This window comes from Podarcis tiliguerta (genome assembly GCF_965153285.1).
Source record: "Podarcis tiliguerta genome assembly, chromosome: Z".
Classification (NCBI taxonomy): Eukaryota; Metazoa; Chordata; class Lepidosauria; order Squamata; family Lacertidae; genus Podarcis; species Podarcis tiliguerta.
In genome coordinates this window covers 9,986,391-10,007,515 of record NC_139553.1, presented here as the reverse complement: position 1 = coordinate 10,007,515, position 21,125 = coordinate 9,986,391, and the positions used below count along the sequence as shown (strand labels likewise).

General features: G+C 42.8%; 1 protein-coding gene across 3 annotated transcripts in view; it reads left to right on the top strand.

Annotated features, from left to right (window-relative positions):
* C5 (complement C5) overlaps window positions 1-21,125 on the top strand; it is a 69,844-nt gene that overhangs the window by 33,215 nt on the left and 15,504 nt on the right. For 2 of the 3 annotated variants that reach the window (XM_083422837.1, XM_083422839.1), the window contains exons 19-32: window positions 249-325; window positions 1,143-1,282; window positions 2,544-2,771; window positions 3,767-3,827; window positions 5,174-5,263; window positions 7,581-7,793; window positions 8,048-8,123; window positions 9,005-9,164; window positions 9,512-9,607; window positions 11,336-11,507; window positions 12,784-12,989; window positions 16,530-16,682; window positions 18,686-18,748; window positions 19,315-19,396. In XM_083422837.1, the coding sequence (XP_083278963.1) occupies window positions 249-325; window positions 1,143-1,282; window positions 2,544-2,771; window positions 3,767-3,827; window positions 5,174-5,263; window positions 7,581-7,793; window positions 8,048-8,123; window positions 9,005-9,164; window positions 9,512-9,607; window positions 11,336-11,507; window positions 12,784-12,989; window positions 16,530-16,682; window positions 18,686-18,748; window positions 19,315-19,396 (1,817 nt within the window). The remainder of the gene's footprint in view (window positions 1-248; window positions 326-1,142; window positions 1,283-2,543; window positions 2,772-3,766; window positions 3,828-5,173; window positions 5,264-7,580; window positions 7,794-8,047; window positions 8,124-9,004; window positions 9,165-9,511; window positions 9,608-11,335; window positions 11,508-12,783; window positions 12,990-16,529; window positions 16,683-18,685; window positions 18,749-19,314; window positions 19,397-21,125) is intronic. The other variant, XM_083422838.1, reaches the window with a different exon arrangement.

The following is a 21,125-nucleotide window of genomic DNA, read 5'->3' as shown; positions in this document are numbered from 1 at the left end:
TAGCCGCTTTGAGACTCCTGAAGGGGAGTGAAAGGGGGGATATCAAATCCAAACTCTTCTTCTTCTTCTTCATTATTTTTTAAAAAATCCTGCTGAAAAGTCACCAGCATTTTAGTGCAAATTTCTAATATACACATTTTTGCTATAAGAGAATCCATTTTTGTACTATATTTTTTAAAGATTTTGGCTGATGCTTGTTAGCTACATTTTTTTGATGTGTTTGCCTTCCCCCCTCCTAATAAATGCAGTTCAAAGGCTCTTCCTGTGACATTGCCAGATTCTATCACCACCTGGGAAATACAAGGAGTTAGCATTTCAGACAAAGGTATGTATAAAATGTCTCATTTTGTTGTAGCCCTTCTTAGTGAGCAAGTGAAATTTTATATGAAAAATGAGACAACTGGGGACCTCTGAGATCCCAGCTTTGCTTAACCAACGTGTCCAATACACAGAGGAGAATTGGGATGTCTCCCAGGAGGTGTGTGTGTGTGTGTGTGTGTGTGTGTGAGAGAGAGAGAGAGAGAGAGAGAGAGAATGGTGGGTGATTCAGGATGAAAAAAGGAAGTCCTTCTTTGTATTGTGCATAGTAAAAGCATGGAATATTTTGGCACAAGATGGCTGCCAACGTGAACAACTTTAAACCCGTCTTCCCTTGCACTGCCTGGTAAGGGCATTAAGATCAGAAAATGGGTTTTATATACTTCTTACATGCCAATATGGCCTTCTAAGTTGTTTGTAACATCAATGGTAAAATCCATACATAATTAAAAAAAACCAAAACAAAGCAATTCCATCGAAGCATTAAAAACATCCACGATGTTAACCATCATCGTAAGGAATGGATAAACTTCCACGTGTTTGACTCATAATTCCATTCTGTTCCATTTCCTACATCAATCTGCAGATTTAAAACAAAAAGCCCTTCCTTCCCAAAAAGCATTTTAATGGTATTTTAATAAACATGTTAAGCTATTAATTCTGTTAGCACTAACCATATTGCTCACCCATATGTATAAAGTGCACCAGTAGTTTAAAAAAAGCATTAGTAAATGCTATTAAATACTGACTGGTTAATTAATTACTAAATACTAAATACTACTTACAAATGGTGTTGTTTGTTTGCCTGTTTGATTTTCACACAGGTATCTGTGTTGCTGATGCACTTCAGGTGCAGGTAATGAAAAACGTCTTCATAGATGTCCATGTTCCCTACTCTGTTGTCCGTGGAGAACAGATAGAATTGAGAGGATCTGTTTACAATTACAAAGGTTCCAGAACCAGGGTAAGGCTCTGACAGAAATTTTTGCTAACAGTTAGGGATGGGGGAAATGTTGGATTCAGTTCACATTAAAAAAAAAATTAAAATCTATCAGATTCGCACTTTCCAAAACAATATCAGAACCCAAGCATAGCCGTCCTTTGAAATTCACACTTATATCAATTTTATGATATGGTTCTCCAACCAATGTTTTGTTAAAAAACTGCACATAAAAATTTAAAGTGTGCATTAAAATGAATATATTAATGAAAATAATATGTAAAAATGCATTTTTTGCAAGCAATTTCTCTTAATACATTAGTCAAAACTGCTTACAAAAAACTGCTTATGAAGGAGAAATTTGCACTAAAATGCTGAGTAATTTTCATTAGGGTTTTTTTTAAAAAAAGTTTTCTGCAGAAATGTGGAGAACTGAATTTAATACAGTCATACCTCATGTTACGTTTGCTTCATTTGCGGCTTTTCAGATTATGAACATGGCAAACCCAGAAGCGTTTACTTCCGGGTTCGCCATGCGCGCATGCGCAGAAGCGATCTGCGTGCTTCACACATGCGCAGAAGCACTCTATTGTGCTTCGCACACACGCAGTAGCGGCACTCTACTTACAGAATTTTTGGGGTGCAAACGGCACGCTGAAACGGATCGTGATTGTAAGTAGAGGTACCACTGTATTGGAGAAATGAGAAACTGAGAGAACCAAAACTGAGAGATCCTTCCATCCCTTACAAAGAGCATATTGTTCCCTATAAGTGATGAGACTTAACACTGGAAGAGCAAGTGAAACAAAATTTCGTAACAGTTCAAAAATTACCAAAATTTCAATTGTTCCATTGAGATTATGAATGCAAAATTTCTATTTAAAAAATCACTTTATAATGTGAATCCCTGTGGGTGCCTGTGGCACATTCAATAAGTCTCATTCAGTAGCCTCACAAAACTCTGTAATGTGTGTGAGATAATTTGCACTTCCTGCTTAGTTGCTGTTAGTTGATCTCTGCTATGTTGAATACAGTCACTGAAACATGTCCACATTTCATCGGATGCCAGAACTGGGCACCCACCTTCCTTTCCATTCTGAAACAGAAAAGAGGTGTGGACACTAGAACTGTCATAGCTCTAGAACTAGGCAACATCCAATGAAGCTTAATGCTGGAAGATTCAGGGCAAACGAAAGAAAATACCTCTTTGCACATGCTTATAAGCCACATGTTACTGAGTCAGCTGGTGGAAACCTCTTCTAACCCTTTTTGACACATGCTTTAGTACTGCACTAAGGTATCTGTGGGTGAAGGCATTTGCCTTTTTGGAGGCACGAGCACTGGACAGCACGGTATCCAAGAAACCGTTTGCAGGCGTCGGGAACTCCAGGGATCATCAGTTGCCTTAGCAACATTCAAGATTCTCCCTCTGGAGACAGGCCTCCACACCATCAACTTTACACTGAAGGGTGATTCTGTCAATGAAGTCCTTGTGAGAACATTAAGAGTTGTGGTAAGATCAAGCTATTTTTCTTGAAAAGCCTTCCCACCCCTGCCAATCAGAAATGAATGATTGTTTATAAAGCACTCGTGATTTTAACCCCTCTCACAACATATTAAAGGGATGAGGGATGAGGAGGGGGCAAAGCAAACCCAGGACAAGTTCTTAGTTGCAAAATTCAACAGAATGCAAGTCACATAGCTGGGTCTAAGGACAGTGGAAAGGCTGCTGCTTCCTCTCCTTCTGGTAACCTTAGTGGGAGGGCATTGGTAGGTGGAGGAAAAAACTGAGCTGTACCTATACCTGTGGGACGCAGGTGGCGCTGTGGGTTAAACCACAGAGCCTAGGACTTGCCGATCAGAAGGTCAGCGGTTCGAATCCCTGCGACGGGGTGAGCTCCCGTTGCTTGGTCCCTGCTCCTGCCAACCTAGCCGTTCGAAAGCATGTCAAAGTGCAAGTAGATAAATAGGTACCGCTCCGGCGGGAAGGTAAACGGTGTTTCTGTGTGCTGCTCTGGTTCGCCAGAAGTGGCTTAGTCCTGCTGGCCACATGACCAGGAAGCTGAACGCCGGATCCCTCGGCCAATAAAGCGAGATGAGCGCCACAACCCCAGAGTCGGCCACAACTGGACCTAATGGTCAGGGGTCCCCTTACCCTTTACCTTTACCTATACCTGCACCTGGAATGATGGAGGGTGCCTGATTGCCATATCCTTTCCTCCTGGTGGCTTCTCAGTCTCCTTTTGCAGGGAACATTTGTAAATTCTGTTGTTAGTTGTAATTTAATATTTCACTGTGTTGATTCAGTTTTAAATGAACTGTAGCCACCACTAGCAGGGACTTCAGTCTCCAAATAAAGTTGTTGGTGTGTTCGTGTGTGTTGCATGTACAACTGTGATATCTTTTTAAAAACTAGTTTTTGCTAGAGATTCTTGGGGTGGGGGAATGAATAAGCAAATGTTGCTTGACAGGCCTGCATAATGTTATCTCCCTATTCTTTGGTTTTAGCCTGAAGGGATAAGAAAGGAAATTCACGAAGGTCACACGCTGGACCCACAGGGTGTATATGGTATGGCAAATTACCCTTTCCCCCCTCCCTTCCATTCAGTTTTCCTGATCCATTCTTCCTCTTTCAGATAAGCATTATCATGCTCATGTGATTTGCTGTTAGAACAGTCACTTGGGCATGAGTTCTATACACACATACCTGGGAATAAGTACCTTTGATCTCAGAAGAGTCTCCTAAGGAGTAGACATGTAAGGGATTGCACTGTATGGATTACACTATTTATTTTGGAAGGTTCACTCGGCATTTGGGCACCTCTTCAGATATAACAAAATTTTACATGATGGTTCCTGAGATTAAGGGGTGGGTTTTTGTCTATATTCAGATACAATTGGATGCCATTTTAAATCAAGGCAGCAGGATGAAACTTTTAAAAATGCATTGCTTTCAAAACTGAAGTGATTTTTTAATTTATTTTTTATTTGGTTTCTTAGACTTCATGAGCGGTGCCAGGGAGGACGCTGCTGGTATTTTACAAAGGGAACTAGCATGTCGGTTATTATTATTTTTAAGTCATTGCATAGCGTGCCTCCTGCCTCCCAAACTCTGCTGTGATCCTTTCCTTATAAGCCAGTCCCAATCCTAACTATGTCTATGTAGAAGTGAGACCCATTGAATTAAATGGAGCTCATTCCCACGCAAGTTAGCATCATTATAGTATTGACATCAGGTATGAGCACAGTCTGAAGTAAGGGTGGGTGAATTTGCCAGTTTCGTAATCTAAAGTTCACTTCTCCGCATTTCCATGTCATTTTGCAATTTTATAGAAGTCCTTATGAAAATTCATCAGAATTTTAGTGTGTGTTTCTCCTAACGTACACGTTTTGTATGCAGTCTTTCCCTAACACATACATGTTTGTGGAGCAAATTGTTTTCATGACTAGATGCATTTTTAAGTGCACTTTACTTAGTACAGTATATGCATTTTCCGTACACATTGCTTGGTTGGCAAACTGCATTGAAAAGTTCATATGAATGTGAATTCAGGCATGTCGAACTTTCAAGAGACTGAGATCTACTCCCACTATGGCAGTGATCTACAAAAGTTGTTGAGCTAGTAGATCACAATATATGTACCTTTTGGACATCCCTGATGTAATTGTTTCAGGAAGTCTGATTTATGTAGATTTGGCTTTAAATAACAAAATTACTCCCCCAACCCTAGTCTGCAGGCACGCCACGTTGTTGAAGATCTAGGTCTGATCATTGCAAATGTATACCTTTGAAAGGCAGGATGGAAATGTGAAATAAATAAGGCTAACATAGTACACAATTTTTTTTAGCTTTAGTAATGGCATATGCAACACAATAAATTTCCATGGTTTCTCCACATATATTTTCAACAACAGGGACAGTGGAAAGAGAGCAAGTATTTCGTTACAGGATACCATCAAACATGGTCCCTAAGACAAAAGTTGAGAGGACTCTGAATATAAAAGGTAAAATGGAGAGGGTGGAACACAGTTATTTTAATCACGTTTTCTTGCTGCTTTTAAGCCTCTAAATATTACAAGCATTTTTTAGCCTTGTCATTCAAGTCATTTATTTGTAATGGAGGATAAGCTTATTGGTGGCTGCTGATAATGGTTGTGTTCTGCTCATATTGGGATCAGTGGCAGGATGCCTCTGACAATTCCAGTTGCTGGGGGTATATGATTGAGATATATCTCTTGCCCTCATGCCCTGGTTGTGGGCTTTTCATAAGTATCTGGCTGGCCACTAGTCCCATCAGAATACTGGATTGGTGGCATGATCTGGCAAGCCTTGTCTTATGTTCATATCTCTTCTGAAGACTTCTGTTTACAAATCCTGCTTCTCTATTGGTGATGATTGAAGCAGCTTATAAATTGTAACTGTGGTGACTGGTGCCCATTTGGACTGGTAGGGAGTAAGGCTGGGGCCCCAACAGTAGGTGGCACCAGAACCAATGACAAGGAGAGCCAACTAATTCTAGTTTCCTCCCCTTCCCCCTCCCTGCTGAGTTTTACAAGGGCAACCCTGAGAGTAAGAAGTAAAATGCACAAGGAACATCAGACAAATAATAATCTGCTCAACAGCAATGCTTGTTGAAATATTTATTTGCATTTATTAATTAAAGGATTTTAAAACAATATTTTACCTGTCACAAGGCAGCAGACGACAGAGTTAATACTATAATATTTCAAAAAGAGCAGTAATAAAGCGCATCTAAGCGGGGGCATGAATTAAAAGTGGATTGAAACAAAAGCTTATTTTAAAAGGTCGACAGTCCTGAGGAAGAAGAGCACAAGTGAGGAAGGCATAAACAACAACAGAACCTGCTCCCTCCCTGCCCATTCAACTTTGTTTGTTTTAATTTGGTGCCTTGGCAGGAAAAGCAGTGTATAAATACAATGAATAAATGAACAAACAAACAAACAAACACATGATAGGGTCATATACATTTCCTGGGGAAAGAAAGTCCACAGATACTGGGCCACCACTATGAAGGCTCTGTATCTGGTATCTAGCCTAGGGGACAGGGAACCCTTTTCATCCTGAGTGCCACATTTCCATGTGGCCAACCTTCTGAGGGCCCCTGGCTAGTGGTGAGCAGGCCCAGAGACAAAAGTGAGTGGAGCAACAAATGTAAATTTTAACTTTGTACAGCAGGTTAGTCTCCACAAACATTCATACATGCCTCTCTTTCCTCTACCCTAGTAAGTGAGAGTTTAAAGACATGTTCCAGCCAGGCAAAAACATTATGGGTTCAAACCAGGGACAGTGAGGCATGTGGCTTGGGAAGAGGAGTGTATGGTCTGGCGAGAGTTCCAAGGGCAAGACAGAGATCTGGAGGGCCGCATTTGGCCCCTGGGCCTGAGGTGTCCCACCCTTGGTGTAATCTAACCTGTTACTCAGAGAATAGGAACAAAGTGAGTGTTAACTGCCTTGTGAGAAGTTGCTAACAGTAGAGCTCTCATAGAATCATAGAATCATAGAGTTGGAAGAGACCACAAGGGCCATCGAGTCCAACCCACTGCCAAGCAGGAAACACCATCAGAGCACTCCTGACATATGGTTGTCAAGCCTCTGCTTAAAGACCTCCAAAGAAGGAGACTCCACCACACTCCTTGGCAGCAAATTCCACTGTTGAACAGCTCTTACTGTCAGGAAGTTCTTCCTAATGTTTAGGTGGAATCTTCTTTCTTGTAGTATGGATCCATTACTCCGTGTCCGCTTCTCTGGAGCAGCAGAAAACAACCTTTCTCCCTCCTCTATGTGACATCCTTTTATATATTTGAACATGGCTATCATATCACCCCTTAACCTCCTCTTCTCCAGGCTAAACATGCCCAGCTCCCTTAGCTGTTCCTCATAAGGCATCGTTTCCAGGCCTTTGACCATTTTGGTTGCCCTCCTCTGGACACGTTCCAGTTTGTCAGTGTCCTTCTTGAACTGTGGTGCCCACAGTACTCCAGGTGAGGTCTGACCAGAACAGAATACAGTGGCACTATTACTTCCCTTGATCTAGATGCTATACTCCTATTGATGCAGCCCAGAATTGCATTGGCTTTTTTAGCTGCCGCGTCACACTGTTGGCTCATGCCAAGTTTGTGGTCAACCAAGACTCCTAGATCCTTTTCACATGTACTGCTCTCAAGCCAGGTGGGTGTTCCAGTATCTGGGCCTCACCTCCATAAAGGCCCCATATTTTATACCAACTCAACAGCATGGACACCCTCCATCCGCCCGCCAAACAAAATGACAGGATTTCATGGTACCATTTCTCTTTTGCAGGAATTCTTCTAGGTGAAGTGATTAATGTAGCTGTCAGCCCAGAAGGGCTAAAACTTCTTGTCAACCTCCCAAAGGGGAGTGCAGAAACTGAGCTTATGAATGTTGTGCCAGTCTTTTATGCATATGACTACCTGGAAAGGACAGACAGCTGGGACATACTTGGCCCAGAGACTATCGCTCCAAAAGTTAACCTGACGAGGAAGATGAAAGAAGGTAACTTAGTATTCCCTTGTGGTCTTTCAAGGTAAGGTAGACCTGAAGTCCTTGCATGATCACCAAAACAATGTGCCTTGTGATGATAATTTAGCCAGAGGCTTATGATTGGCATAATTGCAGGGAACTCTGGCATTATCGAGATGTTGTTTGCTCTTTCTGGAGATAATAGTCAATGTGAATGATCTCCTAATGTTTGAAGTAGTGGCATGAGTGGAATAAACGTTGAATACGCTGCTTTATGTACCTTATAGGACTTGTCAGCATCCTGTCATTCCAGAAAAAGGATTTCTCATACAGTATGTGGGAGAAAGGAGAGCCTAGTGCCTGGTGAGTTCTCCATATATATTAACAAATATAGTTCTTATTATATAGTAACACAATTTGACACAATGGGTTCTAAGGTTGAGGAGCAGGTTTCTGTTTCTGTTTGGATACTGTAGGATCCCATTTTGAATCAAGATGGCTGACTCAACTTTTCAAATCTGCACCGAGTTAGACATCTCTCAAGATATTGTAAAACATTTTGCAAGAGGGTTCCTGAGATCAATGAGCAGGCTTCCATCTATGTTTGGAAACTATTGGGCACCATTTTGCATCAAGGTGGCAGACACAATCTTCCAGAGCTGCACCAATTGTCACTCAGGGTTGCTGTTGGCTTCTTAGAATTCCCAAGCAACATCAAGCACTTCTTGCTAGTTTGTTTACAGGTAGCAGCAGCACTTTGCCATCTGCTGCCATCTTTCTACCTTAAGTTCACACCAAAAGTTGTGGCAAAATCACACACTTCCTGCCTCTGGAGCTCCTGGTATAAGCAAAAGAGTGATTCACAGCAGCTGTGGTTATAAGTCCATGGGCTGGAAAGGTCACACATTTACAGTGCAATGCTAGACAAGGCTACCAAGAAGTAAGATCTGCTCGGTTCTCTGGACTTGCTCCCTAGTAATTGCATATCAGATTGCTGCCTTAGTGAATGAGTGAAACGTTTAAAGCCATAGAGCAGCACAGTATAAATACAGCAGTCATCAAGTCTGATGCTCAGTCAGAAAATTAACCTTAAATACTTGCCATGGAATACTTTATTTGTTTGCTCAGAATTGCAGAACCCAAATGTGTGTGTGCAGCCTGTGGGTAGGAGTTAATTTCAAAATTAGCAGCCAGCTCAGATTTTCCTCAGGAAATATATTTGTTTTATTTTGTTGATGGGGCAGGCTGACAGCTTTTGCCTTAAGGATTTTGGGACAAGTGAGCCAGTATGTGGCTGTTGATAAGAATTCTGTGTGCAATTCTCTGACGTGGATGATTGACAACTGTCAAATGGCAGATGGATCTTTCAGGGAGATTTCAAGCTACCAACCTGTAAAACTACAGGTAAGGAAACTGGGTTTTTTTTTTGCAATTTTAAGTTTTAATTATTTGCAGTTCTGAAAATTGCTTTGTTTTAATTTACACTCAGATTTGTCTTGCTTGTTGCTTTTGTGAGGTATATCATAAAAACCATTGACTACACACAATACCTTTGACACCCGAGGTATGTGTTTTCAGGGACTGGCCTACTCCCCTGTTGGTAATCTGTTTTAACTTCTGAATGTTAAATAGTTGCAACCTGCCTTGGGACCTGCTGATAAAGGGTGGGTAATCATCAACATCATCATTATTATTATTATCACCATCATCATCTGTCTGACTGCGTGTTTGTATATTTTGCTTTTTAAAAGGGTACACTGCCTAAGGAACAGAAAGAAAAGACTTTGTATCTCACTGCTTTCTCTCTGATTGGATTTGAAAAATCAATTCATATCTGCCCGTTGCAGGTGCGTGTGGTGTGATTACTTCCTTCTTCCCACAGACTGCATTTTTGTACTCCAAGCCAACAGTCAGATTTCAAGAATGCTAGAGATCCAGTGGCATCGCAACGGGGGTGTGTGTGCACCCCGGGTGCCATGTCTGCGGGGGTGTGTGTGTGTGTGACAGGAAGGCACCCTACAGGGGGCTGGCGGCACATGCAGCCATCGCACCACCACGGCTGCATGTGGAGGATCCTCTGTTCGCAGCTGCAGCCGTGAGCAGAGGATCCCGGCGCTGGCGGCAAACCACTATGTACAGCTCATGTGCGGCATCGCACGCATGCGCTGTACATAATGACACTGCACATAGCAGTTTGCCACCAGCGCCGCTTGAGCGTTGTACGGATGGCGGTGGGATCTCAGCTGCGAGCAGAGGATTCCCGCACCATCTGTACGGCACTGGAGCAGCACCGCCAGCAAACCTCTATGTACAGCACATGTGCGGTGTCGCTATGTACGGTGCATGTGTTGTACATAGTGATGCTGCACATGCACCCTATGTAGTGACGCTGCACCCCGGGTGTCACGATGCCTTCGTTCGCCCCTGTAGAGATCAGCAGGATTTTTAAAGGAAGGACTGGGGAAGGGCCATAGCTTGGTGGTGGAGCATCAGGTTTACATGCAAAAGGCCCGAGGTTCAGTTCTTGATGTCGGTAGACAGGGTTGAGAAACCCCAGAGAACTACTGCTATTTATTGCAGAAACTGAGCTACATAGACCAAAGGCCATTGAGGAAGGGTCGTAACTCAGTGGTCTGCTTTGCATTCATAAGGCTCCATGTTCAATCCTTTGCATCTCCAGGTAAGACTGGTAATGCCCTCTGCCTGAAACTCTGGAGAGCCACTGCCAATCAGTGTAGATCATGCTGAGCTTGTTGGAGTAATGGTCTGACTTAGTCTAAAGCAGCTTCTTGTGTTCCTTAAAGTGCTCAGCTTTGGCTGGATAGTTTGGTGCTGAGGTTTTGTAGCAGAACAGAAAAGCACTAGGCACATTTCCAATACAATGTCTTGTTATGTAATGGTTGGAGTATTATTCACAAAGCTCACTGGGCCAGTCACTATTTCTTAGCCCAGGGGTCTGCAACCCGCGGCTCCGGAGCCGCATGTGGCTCTTTTACACCTTTGCCGCGGCTCTGGGGCGGATACTAGCGAGGGGAGGAGGCGCATTGTGCGCCCCGACACTCCCCACTGTGGCGGGCGCTGTACTGGCTGTGACGTCGCATGGGGGCGGTGCGTGCGTTAGTTACGCACCGTCCCGACGTCACCTTCCCGCCCACCCGCTACATTGTAAGGGGCATGTAAGCTGGTCACTGTTTTGAAGGGGAGTGAAGAACACACACACACAAAAAGGTAACTTGTTAATTTAACGTTTATTTCTATGAGGAGGAGTAATTCTGAGGGGTCAAACAAAGAAATAATAAAAAAGTGACAAAAAAGTTATTTTTATAATGACGAGTTTTGCGGCTCCCAGGCTTTTTTTCTTCGGAAACGGGTCCAAGTGGCTCTTTTTGTCTTAAAGGTTGCAGACCCCTGTCTTAGCCTAACCTGCCCCACTGTGTGGTTGTGATGATAAGATGAGGGTGGGGGGGAACCATGTTTGCTGCTGCCTCCTTCATGGAGGAAGCGCGTGGTACAAATGTAACCAGAAGCAAATAAAATAAAATAAAATAAAGAACATTTGGTTCTTGTCTTCACAGAGAATTGAAGATGCAAAAAACAAAGCTAAAGATTACTTGCTACAAAATTTTCATTCTGTACAAAGCACATTTTCCTTGGCAATAGTTACTTATGCACTCACTCTGACAAGATCCAGGCAGCCTGGCACACGCGCAGCCTACCTTGCACTGAAGAGGGAAGCCCTTGTGAAAGGTAAAAACTCAAGGAATGTCCATTTCCCCAACTTATAGCGATTTCCCGTAGTGATGGTGGCACTAGACTTCAGCTGGTGAAAAATGCAGCAGCCTAGAGTTACTTGCTGGGGTTTCATTTAAATCTCATATAACCCATTTTAAAACAGCTGTGTTGGTTGTCAGCTGGTTTCCAAGCCTAATTCATGGGGCTCTCATTAGTCTTTAAATGATTCTGATCTCAGTCAAATATCTGAAAGGCAGCCTCCTTCTTTACAGACTCCTTGGGTGTTGAGAGCAGCAGAGGGTGCCCTCTTGGTGGTTCCAGCACCTTCAGAAGTATGGAAAATGATTACCAAGGAGAGGAGACCTTTTCTGTAGCAGCCCCTAAGTTACTGAACTCTATCCCCATAGAGGTGTGTCTGGCACCCTCACTATAGAGTTTTCACCTAATGTTGAAGGTGCACCTCTTTTCACTCTGTCCTTTGACACTTGAAATGCTTATTCTTGTGATTGTAATTTGTTTTACAGTCATACCTCGGGTTGAAGTTGCTTTAGGTTGAGCATTTTCAGGTTGCGCTCCACGGCGACCCGGAAGCAACGGAATGCGTTACTTCTGGGTTTTGCTGCTCGCGCATGCACAGACGCTCAAAATGACGCCATGCGCAGAAGCGGCAAATTGTGACCCGCGCACGTGCAGACGCCGGTTGTGTTCTGCTCTGGATGCAAACGAGGCTCCGGAATGGATCCCGTTCGCATCCAGAGGTACCACTGTATATGGTTTTCAATGTTGCTTTGCATACAGACGGTCCCAGGTTCAATCCCCGCCATCTCCAGCAAGGGCTGCAAATATGCCCTCCCTGAAACCCCAGAGAGCCCTTGCTAGTCAGTGCACACAATACTGGATTAAAATGGATCAAGTGGTATAAAGCAGCTTCCTATGTCTGTACGGAAGGCAATCTATAAATGTAAATACAGTAAGCCAGCAACTTGCACACATTTAACTTGTGCACATTCAGCTTGGGGTGGGTGGGCAGTAAACATTAAAAAGGGGCGGCAAGGGAGTGGGATTCCAGGAAAAATGACTTTGGTAATCCCCCCCCCCCGCCATTGAACGCAATGGGTTTTAACTATACACAATTTGGCTTTAGGAATAATCCCTGGAATGTTACCTCTGGATAAGTTACTGGTTTACTGTAATACATATGTACATACATCCAGGTGATTTTTTTCCCGGCTCCGTCCCTTGCTCTGCCCCTCCCCACTGTGACTTATCTTCATTAGCCTTCCTTTAACAGCAGGCCCACCTTTGTATCGCTATTGGAAAGAAACCCTCAACAAATTAGATACGAACGCTCCGTCAGAGGACACTGCCAGGATGGTTGAAACTACAGCTTATGCCTTGCTTGCCGCTCTGATGCAAGGAGACCAAGACTACGCTACTCCAATCATCAGGTGGTTGTCGGAACAACAGAGATATGGCGGTGGATTTTACTCCACACAGGTACTTCTCTGCAATAAATAAATGACCACAGGGTGGTCATTATTCAAAGAACTGTCTTCTTCCATGTCTGCAAACCATTTATGAATGTCGTTGGAGGCCTTGCAACAAGCCTTTTTGCCTTCAGAAGCACAATTGGTTGGTGAAGAAAGTCCTTCTTCACATAGAGCATAGTTAAACTATGGAACCCACTCCCACTGGAGGCAGTGATGGCCACCAGTGTAGATGGCTTTATAAGAGGATTAGACAAATTCTTGAAGGAGAAAGCTATCTGTGGCTACTAAACATGATGGTTGTGCTCTGCTTCCATGGTTAGATGCAATAATGTTCCTGAATATCAGTTGCTGGAAACCACAGTAAAAGGAGAGTGCTGTTGTGCTCAAATCTTGCTTGCAGGTTTCCCACAGGAATTTGGTTGGCTGCTGTGAAAATCAGAGGCTGGACCAGATGACCCTGCAGACTCATCTTACGTTCATATGCGTTTTCAGTAGCAGTGCTAAGGCTGTGGTGTGCTCCATTCCTTTTCAGCCATAATATATATAAAAAATGAAAAAAATGTCCAAGGCACCCCTGACCATTAGGTCCAGTTGCGGACAACTCGGGTTGTGGCGCTCATCTTGCTCCATAGGCCAAGGGAGCTGGCGTTTGTCTGCAGCCAGCCTCCGGGTCATGTGGCCAGCATGACTAAGCCGCTTCTGGTGAACCAGAGCAGCACACGGAAATGCCGTTTACCTTCCCGCCGGAGTGGTACCTATTTATCTACTTGCACTTTGATGTGCTTTCGAACCGCTAGGTGGGCAGGAGCTGGGATCGAACAACAGGAGCTCACCCCGTTGTGGGGATTCGAACCGCCAACCTTCTGATCGGCAAGCCCAGGCTCTGTGGCTTAGACCACAGTGCCACCCGCATTCCTTAGCACCTTAGAGACCAACTAATTTTGTTCTTGGTATAAGCCTTCGTGTGCATGCAAACTTCTTCAGATACCTGAAGATGGGAGTTGAAGCAATGTCTGGAGGACCATAAGTTTCCCCATCTCTGCCTGAAAAGATTCAGGTAGGTAGCCATGTTGGTCTGACACAGTCAGAATATATGAAAAAATTGTCCAGTAGCATCTTAGAGACCAACTAAGTTTGTTCTGGGTATAAGCTTTCATGTGCATGCACACTTCTTCAGATACTTTTCGTGTGCATGCACACTTCTTCACATGATCTTCACCATGTGCTTGCCCACATTCAAGTCCAGTACTAGTGTCTAAGGCAGGGGTAGGGAATGTGTAGCCTTCCAGATGTTGCTGGGCTTGGATGTGGGCAGCCTGGGATCAACGCTGGGCAGAAGAAGGGTTTTCATCCCTATCTAGCATGGCCAAAACTTAGGGAAGATGGGAGTTGAAGCAATGTCTGGAGGACCATAAGTTTCCCCATCTCTGGCTGAAAAGAAGAAGTGTGCATGCACATGAAAGCTTATACCCAGAACAAACTTAGTTGGTCTCTAAGATGCTACTGGACAATTTTTTCATATATTCTGACTGTGTCAGACCAACATGGCTACCTACCCGAATCTTTTCAGCCAGAGATGAGGAAACTTATGGTCCTCCAGACATTGCTTCAACTCCCATCTTCCCTAAGTTTTGGCCATGCTAGATAGGGATGAAAACCCTTCTTCTGCCCAGCGTTGATCCCAGGCTGCCCACATCCAAGCCCAGCAACATCTGGAAGGCTACACATTCCCTACCCCTGCCTTAGACACTAGTACTGGACTTGAATGTGGGCAAGCACATGGTGAAGATCACCATGTGAGCTTGGGCAAGCCAAAGTGATCTCCCAAACTCAGCCCCATTTTTATTCTCCATTTGTGACCTACTTTCAGGATTGTTGTAAGCATTGCTGAGATAATATATGGGTAGCATCCGAAATGTCCCTTTCCAGACACCCTTATGGTCTGTTTAATTGCGTATGCATACTGTGTATGGTATCTACAACTTGTTCTTAAAAAGAAAAGAAAAAGATGTGAGGTGTGGGAAAGACCCTTCTCCCCCTGTGACCCTGCTGATCTGCTCCTATACCTGGGCCAGATGTACAATTAGCCTGATGGATTATAAAATTATCCTACAGATATTCTTTTTATCTTGCATTCATAATGATTTGTCTTCATGATGGGCTGTTATATGCAAACCTACATTGTGCCTGAAAAAAAATTGAGGCGGACATAGTGTTTTGTACCTGTTTTGTTCCCTATCATCCCCCATCATCGGGACCGCCTCTCCTCGTATGCCCCGCGGAGGACCTTACGGTCCACAAATAATAATATCTTGGAGGTCCTGGGCCTCAAGGAGGTTAAACTGACCTCAACCCAGGCCAAGGCCTTTTTGGCTTTGGCCCCAGCCTGGTGGAATGCTCTATCGCAGGAGACCAGGGCCCTGCAGGACTTGACATCCTTCCACAGGGCTTGCAAGACGGAGCTGTTCCGCCTGGCCTTCGCTCCGGGCCCAGTTTGACCCCCCTCTATGGGACCCTGTAAGTTACCTCTTTGGCTCTTTTATTGGCTCATGTGGGACCAACATGGATAGCTGGCCCTGATGAATACTTGAGTTCCCGACCCCTATGGTTGTAATTCATGGGCAATCATTTAATTTTATCCTGATTCTAATTTTTAAGCTGTATTATAATCAACTGTTTGATTGTGTTTTAATATATTTGATATTTGATGTTAGCCGCCCTGAGCCCGGTCTTGGCCAGGGAGTGAGGCGTATAAATAAAAATTTAGTTAGTTACTTACTATCCCTCAGCTTCCTAGTAAAATCCTCCTTCCTGTTGCAGTTTATCATGTTCTGCTTTTGTTACACTCTAGTGCAAGAATTATTCTATAAGCAGTAATAATGTAGCAATGTTGGGACAGCATCACAGAACTACTAAAAAGGGGGAAGAATGTGTGGACAGTCCAGTATAAATCCATGGCTGGTGCACAATACTTACATCAATGACATGTTGCAGACTACAGTGGAATTTGCTGCCAAGGAGTGTGGTGGAGTCTCCTTCTTTGGAGGTCTTTAAGCAGAGGCTTGACAACCATATGTCAGGAGTGCTCTGATGGTGTTTCCTGCTTGGCAGGGGGTTGGACTCGATGGCCCTTGTGGTCTCTTCCAACTCTATGATTCTATGAACTCCGGAGTGAGTTTTTGTTTGAAAGAACCATGGACTGTGATATGATTCTATGATTCTACTCCTGTGAAGCCCCACCACTTGCCTGGACTGGCCCAAAGACAGCTTTCCTTTTATCCCATGCAATTGTCTGGCTAAAAATGCCTTGTGCTCCCGAGCTTTTAATGAACAATAAGTGTTTTTATTGCCTTTATAGTTTTGCTGATTTTTCACCTTGTGTTGCTGTTTCCTCCTTGTTCCTCCTTGTTAGTATGGTAGCACTGTGCTGTTTTTAATTGTATGTCACCGCGGGAATATTTGGAAAGGCAGGACATAAATGTCTTAGTTAAATAAAACCTGGCTATGGTTCAGCTCCTAATTCCTAACCCCTTGCTGTATTTGACAGGACACAATCACTGCTCTTGAAGCCCTGACCGAATATTCCATCCTCGTTAAGCGGACGACACTGTTCATGAACATCAAAGTGGCCTACAAGAACCATGGGGATTTTCATCAGTACAGGCTTACAAAAAACAATTACATTGGCAGGTCTGTGGAAGTAAGTGTATGAATTATAAATAACAAGAAACCAGGACCCAAGGTACTTGCAAGAACCAACCTGTGGTAATCCGTGGTCCAGGAATAGCTAGCCTTCCTTTTAGAAAACGCCAGAACATGTGTTCTCCACTGGTTAATAGTTAGATGTTATTTTCTACAGTAACCTGCAATTCCAATGAGCGGTCATCTTAAGTCCTGACTATGGAAGATTTATTCATTTCATAAAATTTATAAACCACTTAATTGTAAAGAAAAACCTAGAGCAATTTACAAATCAAATAAAACAAAAACATTGCCTATTGTTATTAGATCATATTAATAGATGGCTGTTTAAAAACAGCTATTTAAAACTTTCAAATAATAATTAAAAACAGTGATTCTGAAAAAACACAACAGATTAAAATACTTGTAAACATTCTTCATATCTGGTTAGGCTTGTCTAAATAAAAATGTTTTTTGCAGGTTTTAGCAAAAGAGTATAGGGAAGGTGCTTGCCTGGTGTCAATTGGCAGGGAGTTTCAAAGTATGAGTGTGCCACACTAAACAATGATTTCTTACAATGTAAAGATGGAATCATTGATCTTTAGGGACCCTTTTGAGTGCCTTCCTTGAAAGGGTCTAATAGATCCATTACTGAACAGGCAGTAGCATATCTGAATGTTGTAATATTTCTTAGACCTGCTACCTGCTATAACTGTTAGCTCTTAACTTTGTTCCCATTGTTCTTCTGAGGCTATGATTTTTAATGGGTTGTATTCAATATCCATGCGGAGGCTGCTGTTGGGCCAATATACCAGGCAGGGCACACTCTTGATGTGATCTTTGCTGCAAGTGAGTAGCTCCCATGTCTGAGAAATTGATCCGTTGCCTACCTGGATGGGTTGCACTCCTCTTGATGGAGCAGGTTTGCTGTTTGCTGTGCTTCTGGATCCAGCTCTGTCACTGGAGACTTGGTAGCCTCAGTGGCTAGAAGTGCATTTAACCAACTGCAACTCCCATCTCATCCTCAAAATATCCCATGTGAAACAGCTCAGATGTAATCAACAGCCTCTGCCATGGCAAGCCAAACCAGAAGTCAGAATTGACACTTCTACAGGTGCCACATAATACCCGTTCCACATTTATAAGAACTTGATTGTTTTGTATGGCAGCACCTGCACTTTGAAACTCCCTGCAACATTATTCTTTAGACAAGCCTACCTAGATGCTTAGATAGTTGAGGTAATTTAAATCTGTTTTAGTATTTTAACTTTTGTATGTTTTTAAGTAGGGTTGTAAATTTTCCTCAGTGTTATTGTTTTATCTATTTGTAAACCTCTTTAAGTTTGTTAGGTTTTTTTTAACAACCAAGTAGCATATAAATTTTATGAAATAAATAAAAATGTTAGTTCTGCTCAGAGTAGACCCATTGAAACTGATGGGCATTACTAATTCGGCTACATTAATTTCAGTTGGTCTGCTCTGAGTAGAATTTAGTTGGACACAGTACTGCAATTTGTACTTTCTTTAATGGTTGGCTGATTGTAATAGATGCTTGGCTGTATTTTAATCTTTTTCAAAATGGCTTTGAAATGCCTTTTGAATCACCATCCCTTCTATTTCCAATGTTAAAATGGTGCATTGCTGCTGCGGCTAAAACAGCACCACTAGGACTGGGGGAGAATTTGGTTTGGTTCTCATTTAAAGTCAAGCCTACCTAATTTGCACTTTCTGAGAATGCATGAACTGAAGCACAGCCAAATGCATGTACTGGGGTCAAGTATGCATAAAAATGGCATATATTAGTTCAATGCATTTTCGTATGTTATTTTATTTAGGAAAACTGCTTTGCAAAAATGTGTGGATATTAGGCAGAACCAAATACAAATATGTGTCTGTTAGAAGTAATTTGCATTAAAATTTCCTGGTGAATTATCATGAGGACTTTTTTTTTAAAGCCCACACACTTAATGAGGATCTAATTTACACTAACATCACTTTCTGCATTTTTTTAAACGTATCCAGGCTCCGTTGAATGATGACTTAGAGGTTCGCACAGGCAGCAACACCGGCTTAGCAACAGTGAATGTACGTGAATTAAGCATTTTGGGTCACTTCCGGATGACCTGTTTGCTGACGACTCATCCTGATTTGTTTGCAGGGAGAGTGGATGATGTTGGCTATTTAATGAACATGTGTTCTGATTTGTTTTGGGTGGGGGAGGTTAGATTACCATGTGCCAAATCATGTGTAATCCCAACTTTCCCGGTGCATTTCCCAATGTCTTGTTGAAAAAAGTCTTATATTTGGAGGTTTGTGATGGAAGGCCTCTCCTTCAACTATAATTGTGAAACGTGAATTTGCTGGTAATTTATCTGAACCCCATCTTAAAACAATGAGAGTCTGGAAGCACCGATAGAAAGTGGGCTCCAGAGAGCAACCTATTGGACCTAAATACTGTAAATGAACTGAATTTATTTAGGTAAGACTCGCTTCCATGAATAGATTGCCTTAGAAGTTCACTCTTCATTGGGTCTGAGATTTTCACACAAATTATGGATAGATTCTTGGATGCCAAATACTTGGCTGGTGAGTTCAAACTCTCTTAAAATGTAATTTGAGTTCTGTTTTGTTTTTAATCTGGACTTGTACAGGTGAGGAGCGTATATTATAAGATCAGCACCTCTGAAGATATTTGTAACTTTGAGCTGAAGATTGCTATCAAGTCACCATCTGGTGAGAAAGTAATAATTTCTGTTTTAAAGTGTTTTGGATTATGCTTTTATCATAAGCCACCCGGACAACTTTTGTCTATAAGCATCATAAATAAATGAAGGTATGGGGGAAATAAAATAATTCATGAAGAGACATGAGACATTTCAGAATTTGGACCTGCTAGCCCCGTACTTTAAGGTGGTCGGTTGCAAGCAAGGTCTTCTGAATTTTGAATTGAATTTTGAATTTTGTATCTTACCCTTTATCTGAAGAACTCAGGGTGGTTCTTCTGTACTCTTTCATCAAACTGTGAAGAAGAGGGAATGTTGCTACAAGCGTCTTTTCTCATGTTGCTTGCATGAATAAGTTCTTTTTTTCTTATTCAGACTATTTCTATATGGCTTAATATGTAAAAACGTATCTGAACAGTGTGCAGAAAGCTAAAAACTATGATGTTAAAAAAATACACAATAAAGCCATTAATACAAATTAGTAATAAATAGGTCCTTTAACACACTTCTCAACCCAACACCTCTCCACCATCCACCTTGGCTCTCACCCATGGCTCAAAGAAACTCACCGATCACCCGTTCCAAATTCTCACAAGAAAAAAAGCTTCCCAGAATCTGCTGGCATCACCCTAGTCTCTCCCTCTAGGTTTGCTTTTATGGGCAGGCACCAAGGCAGAAGGTGCCTCCTCAGGCTGCCCACAGCTGTGTCCCATTCAGCTGGGTGAATTTCTCAAGGAGTCCAAAATATGGTAAATCTGACACCCATCTGCTCACCTTTCTCTGATCTCTGCACACCTCTCCTATTCCAGGAGCCGTACCTATCTCAACTTCTTCTGCCGATCTGTTGACGGTATAGAAGCCTATTCCTAATTTGCCAGTGATCTCCTGACCCTAATTTGACATTTAGGGTGTGTGTGTGTGGGAAATAACATTCCAATAGCACTTCCTTTTTCAAATGGGATTTGGTGTCCTCAACTCTGCATTGGAGGAGTGTATTTGTGTTCAAATACCATAAATCAAGACTAGGGAACCTAAGGTCCCAGCGCCAAATGCAGCCCAGCAGGCCTCTCAGCCTGGCCCTTGAGATTCTCTCCAGGTCACACCTTTATTGATGGGGTTGGACTCCATAATCCTCAGGGTCCCTCCCAACACTACAATTCTATTATTATATTCTGTGAGTGTTTATGCCAGGTTTGAAGCTGTCCTTGAATTCTGATAGCTCTTTCTGCTTGCCTGAATGAAGGTGTGTGAATATGTGTAGAACATACCTTAATGTGCAAAAGTAAAATTTTATATTTGTTGTTCCACTCACTTTTGCCTTGGCCTGCCACCTAGCACTGCCATGTGGCCCCCAAAATGTTGTCCAGATAGGAATGTGGTGCTTAGGGTGTAAAGGGTTTCCCCACACCTGCCTGAGTGATGAGCACCTTCTGAAATCCTGGTTTGAACTGCAGGGCTGTATATTATTATTATTATTATTATTATTATTATTATTATTATTATTTTAAACCCCGCCCATCTGGCTGGGTTTCCCCAGCCACTCTGGGCAGCTTCCAACAAAATATTAAAATCCAAAGTCTGTTAAACATTAAAAGCTTCCCTAAACAGGACTGCCTTCAGATGTCTTCTAAAAGTTTGGTAGTTGTTTCTCTTTGACATCTGGTGGGAGGGCGTTCCACAGGGCGGGTGCCACCACCAAGAAGGCTCTCTGCCTGGTTCCCTGTAACTTGGCTTCTCGC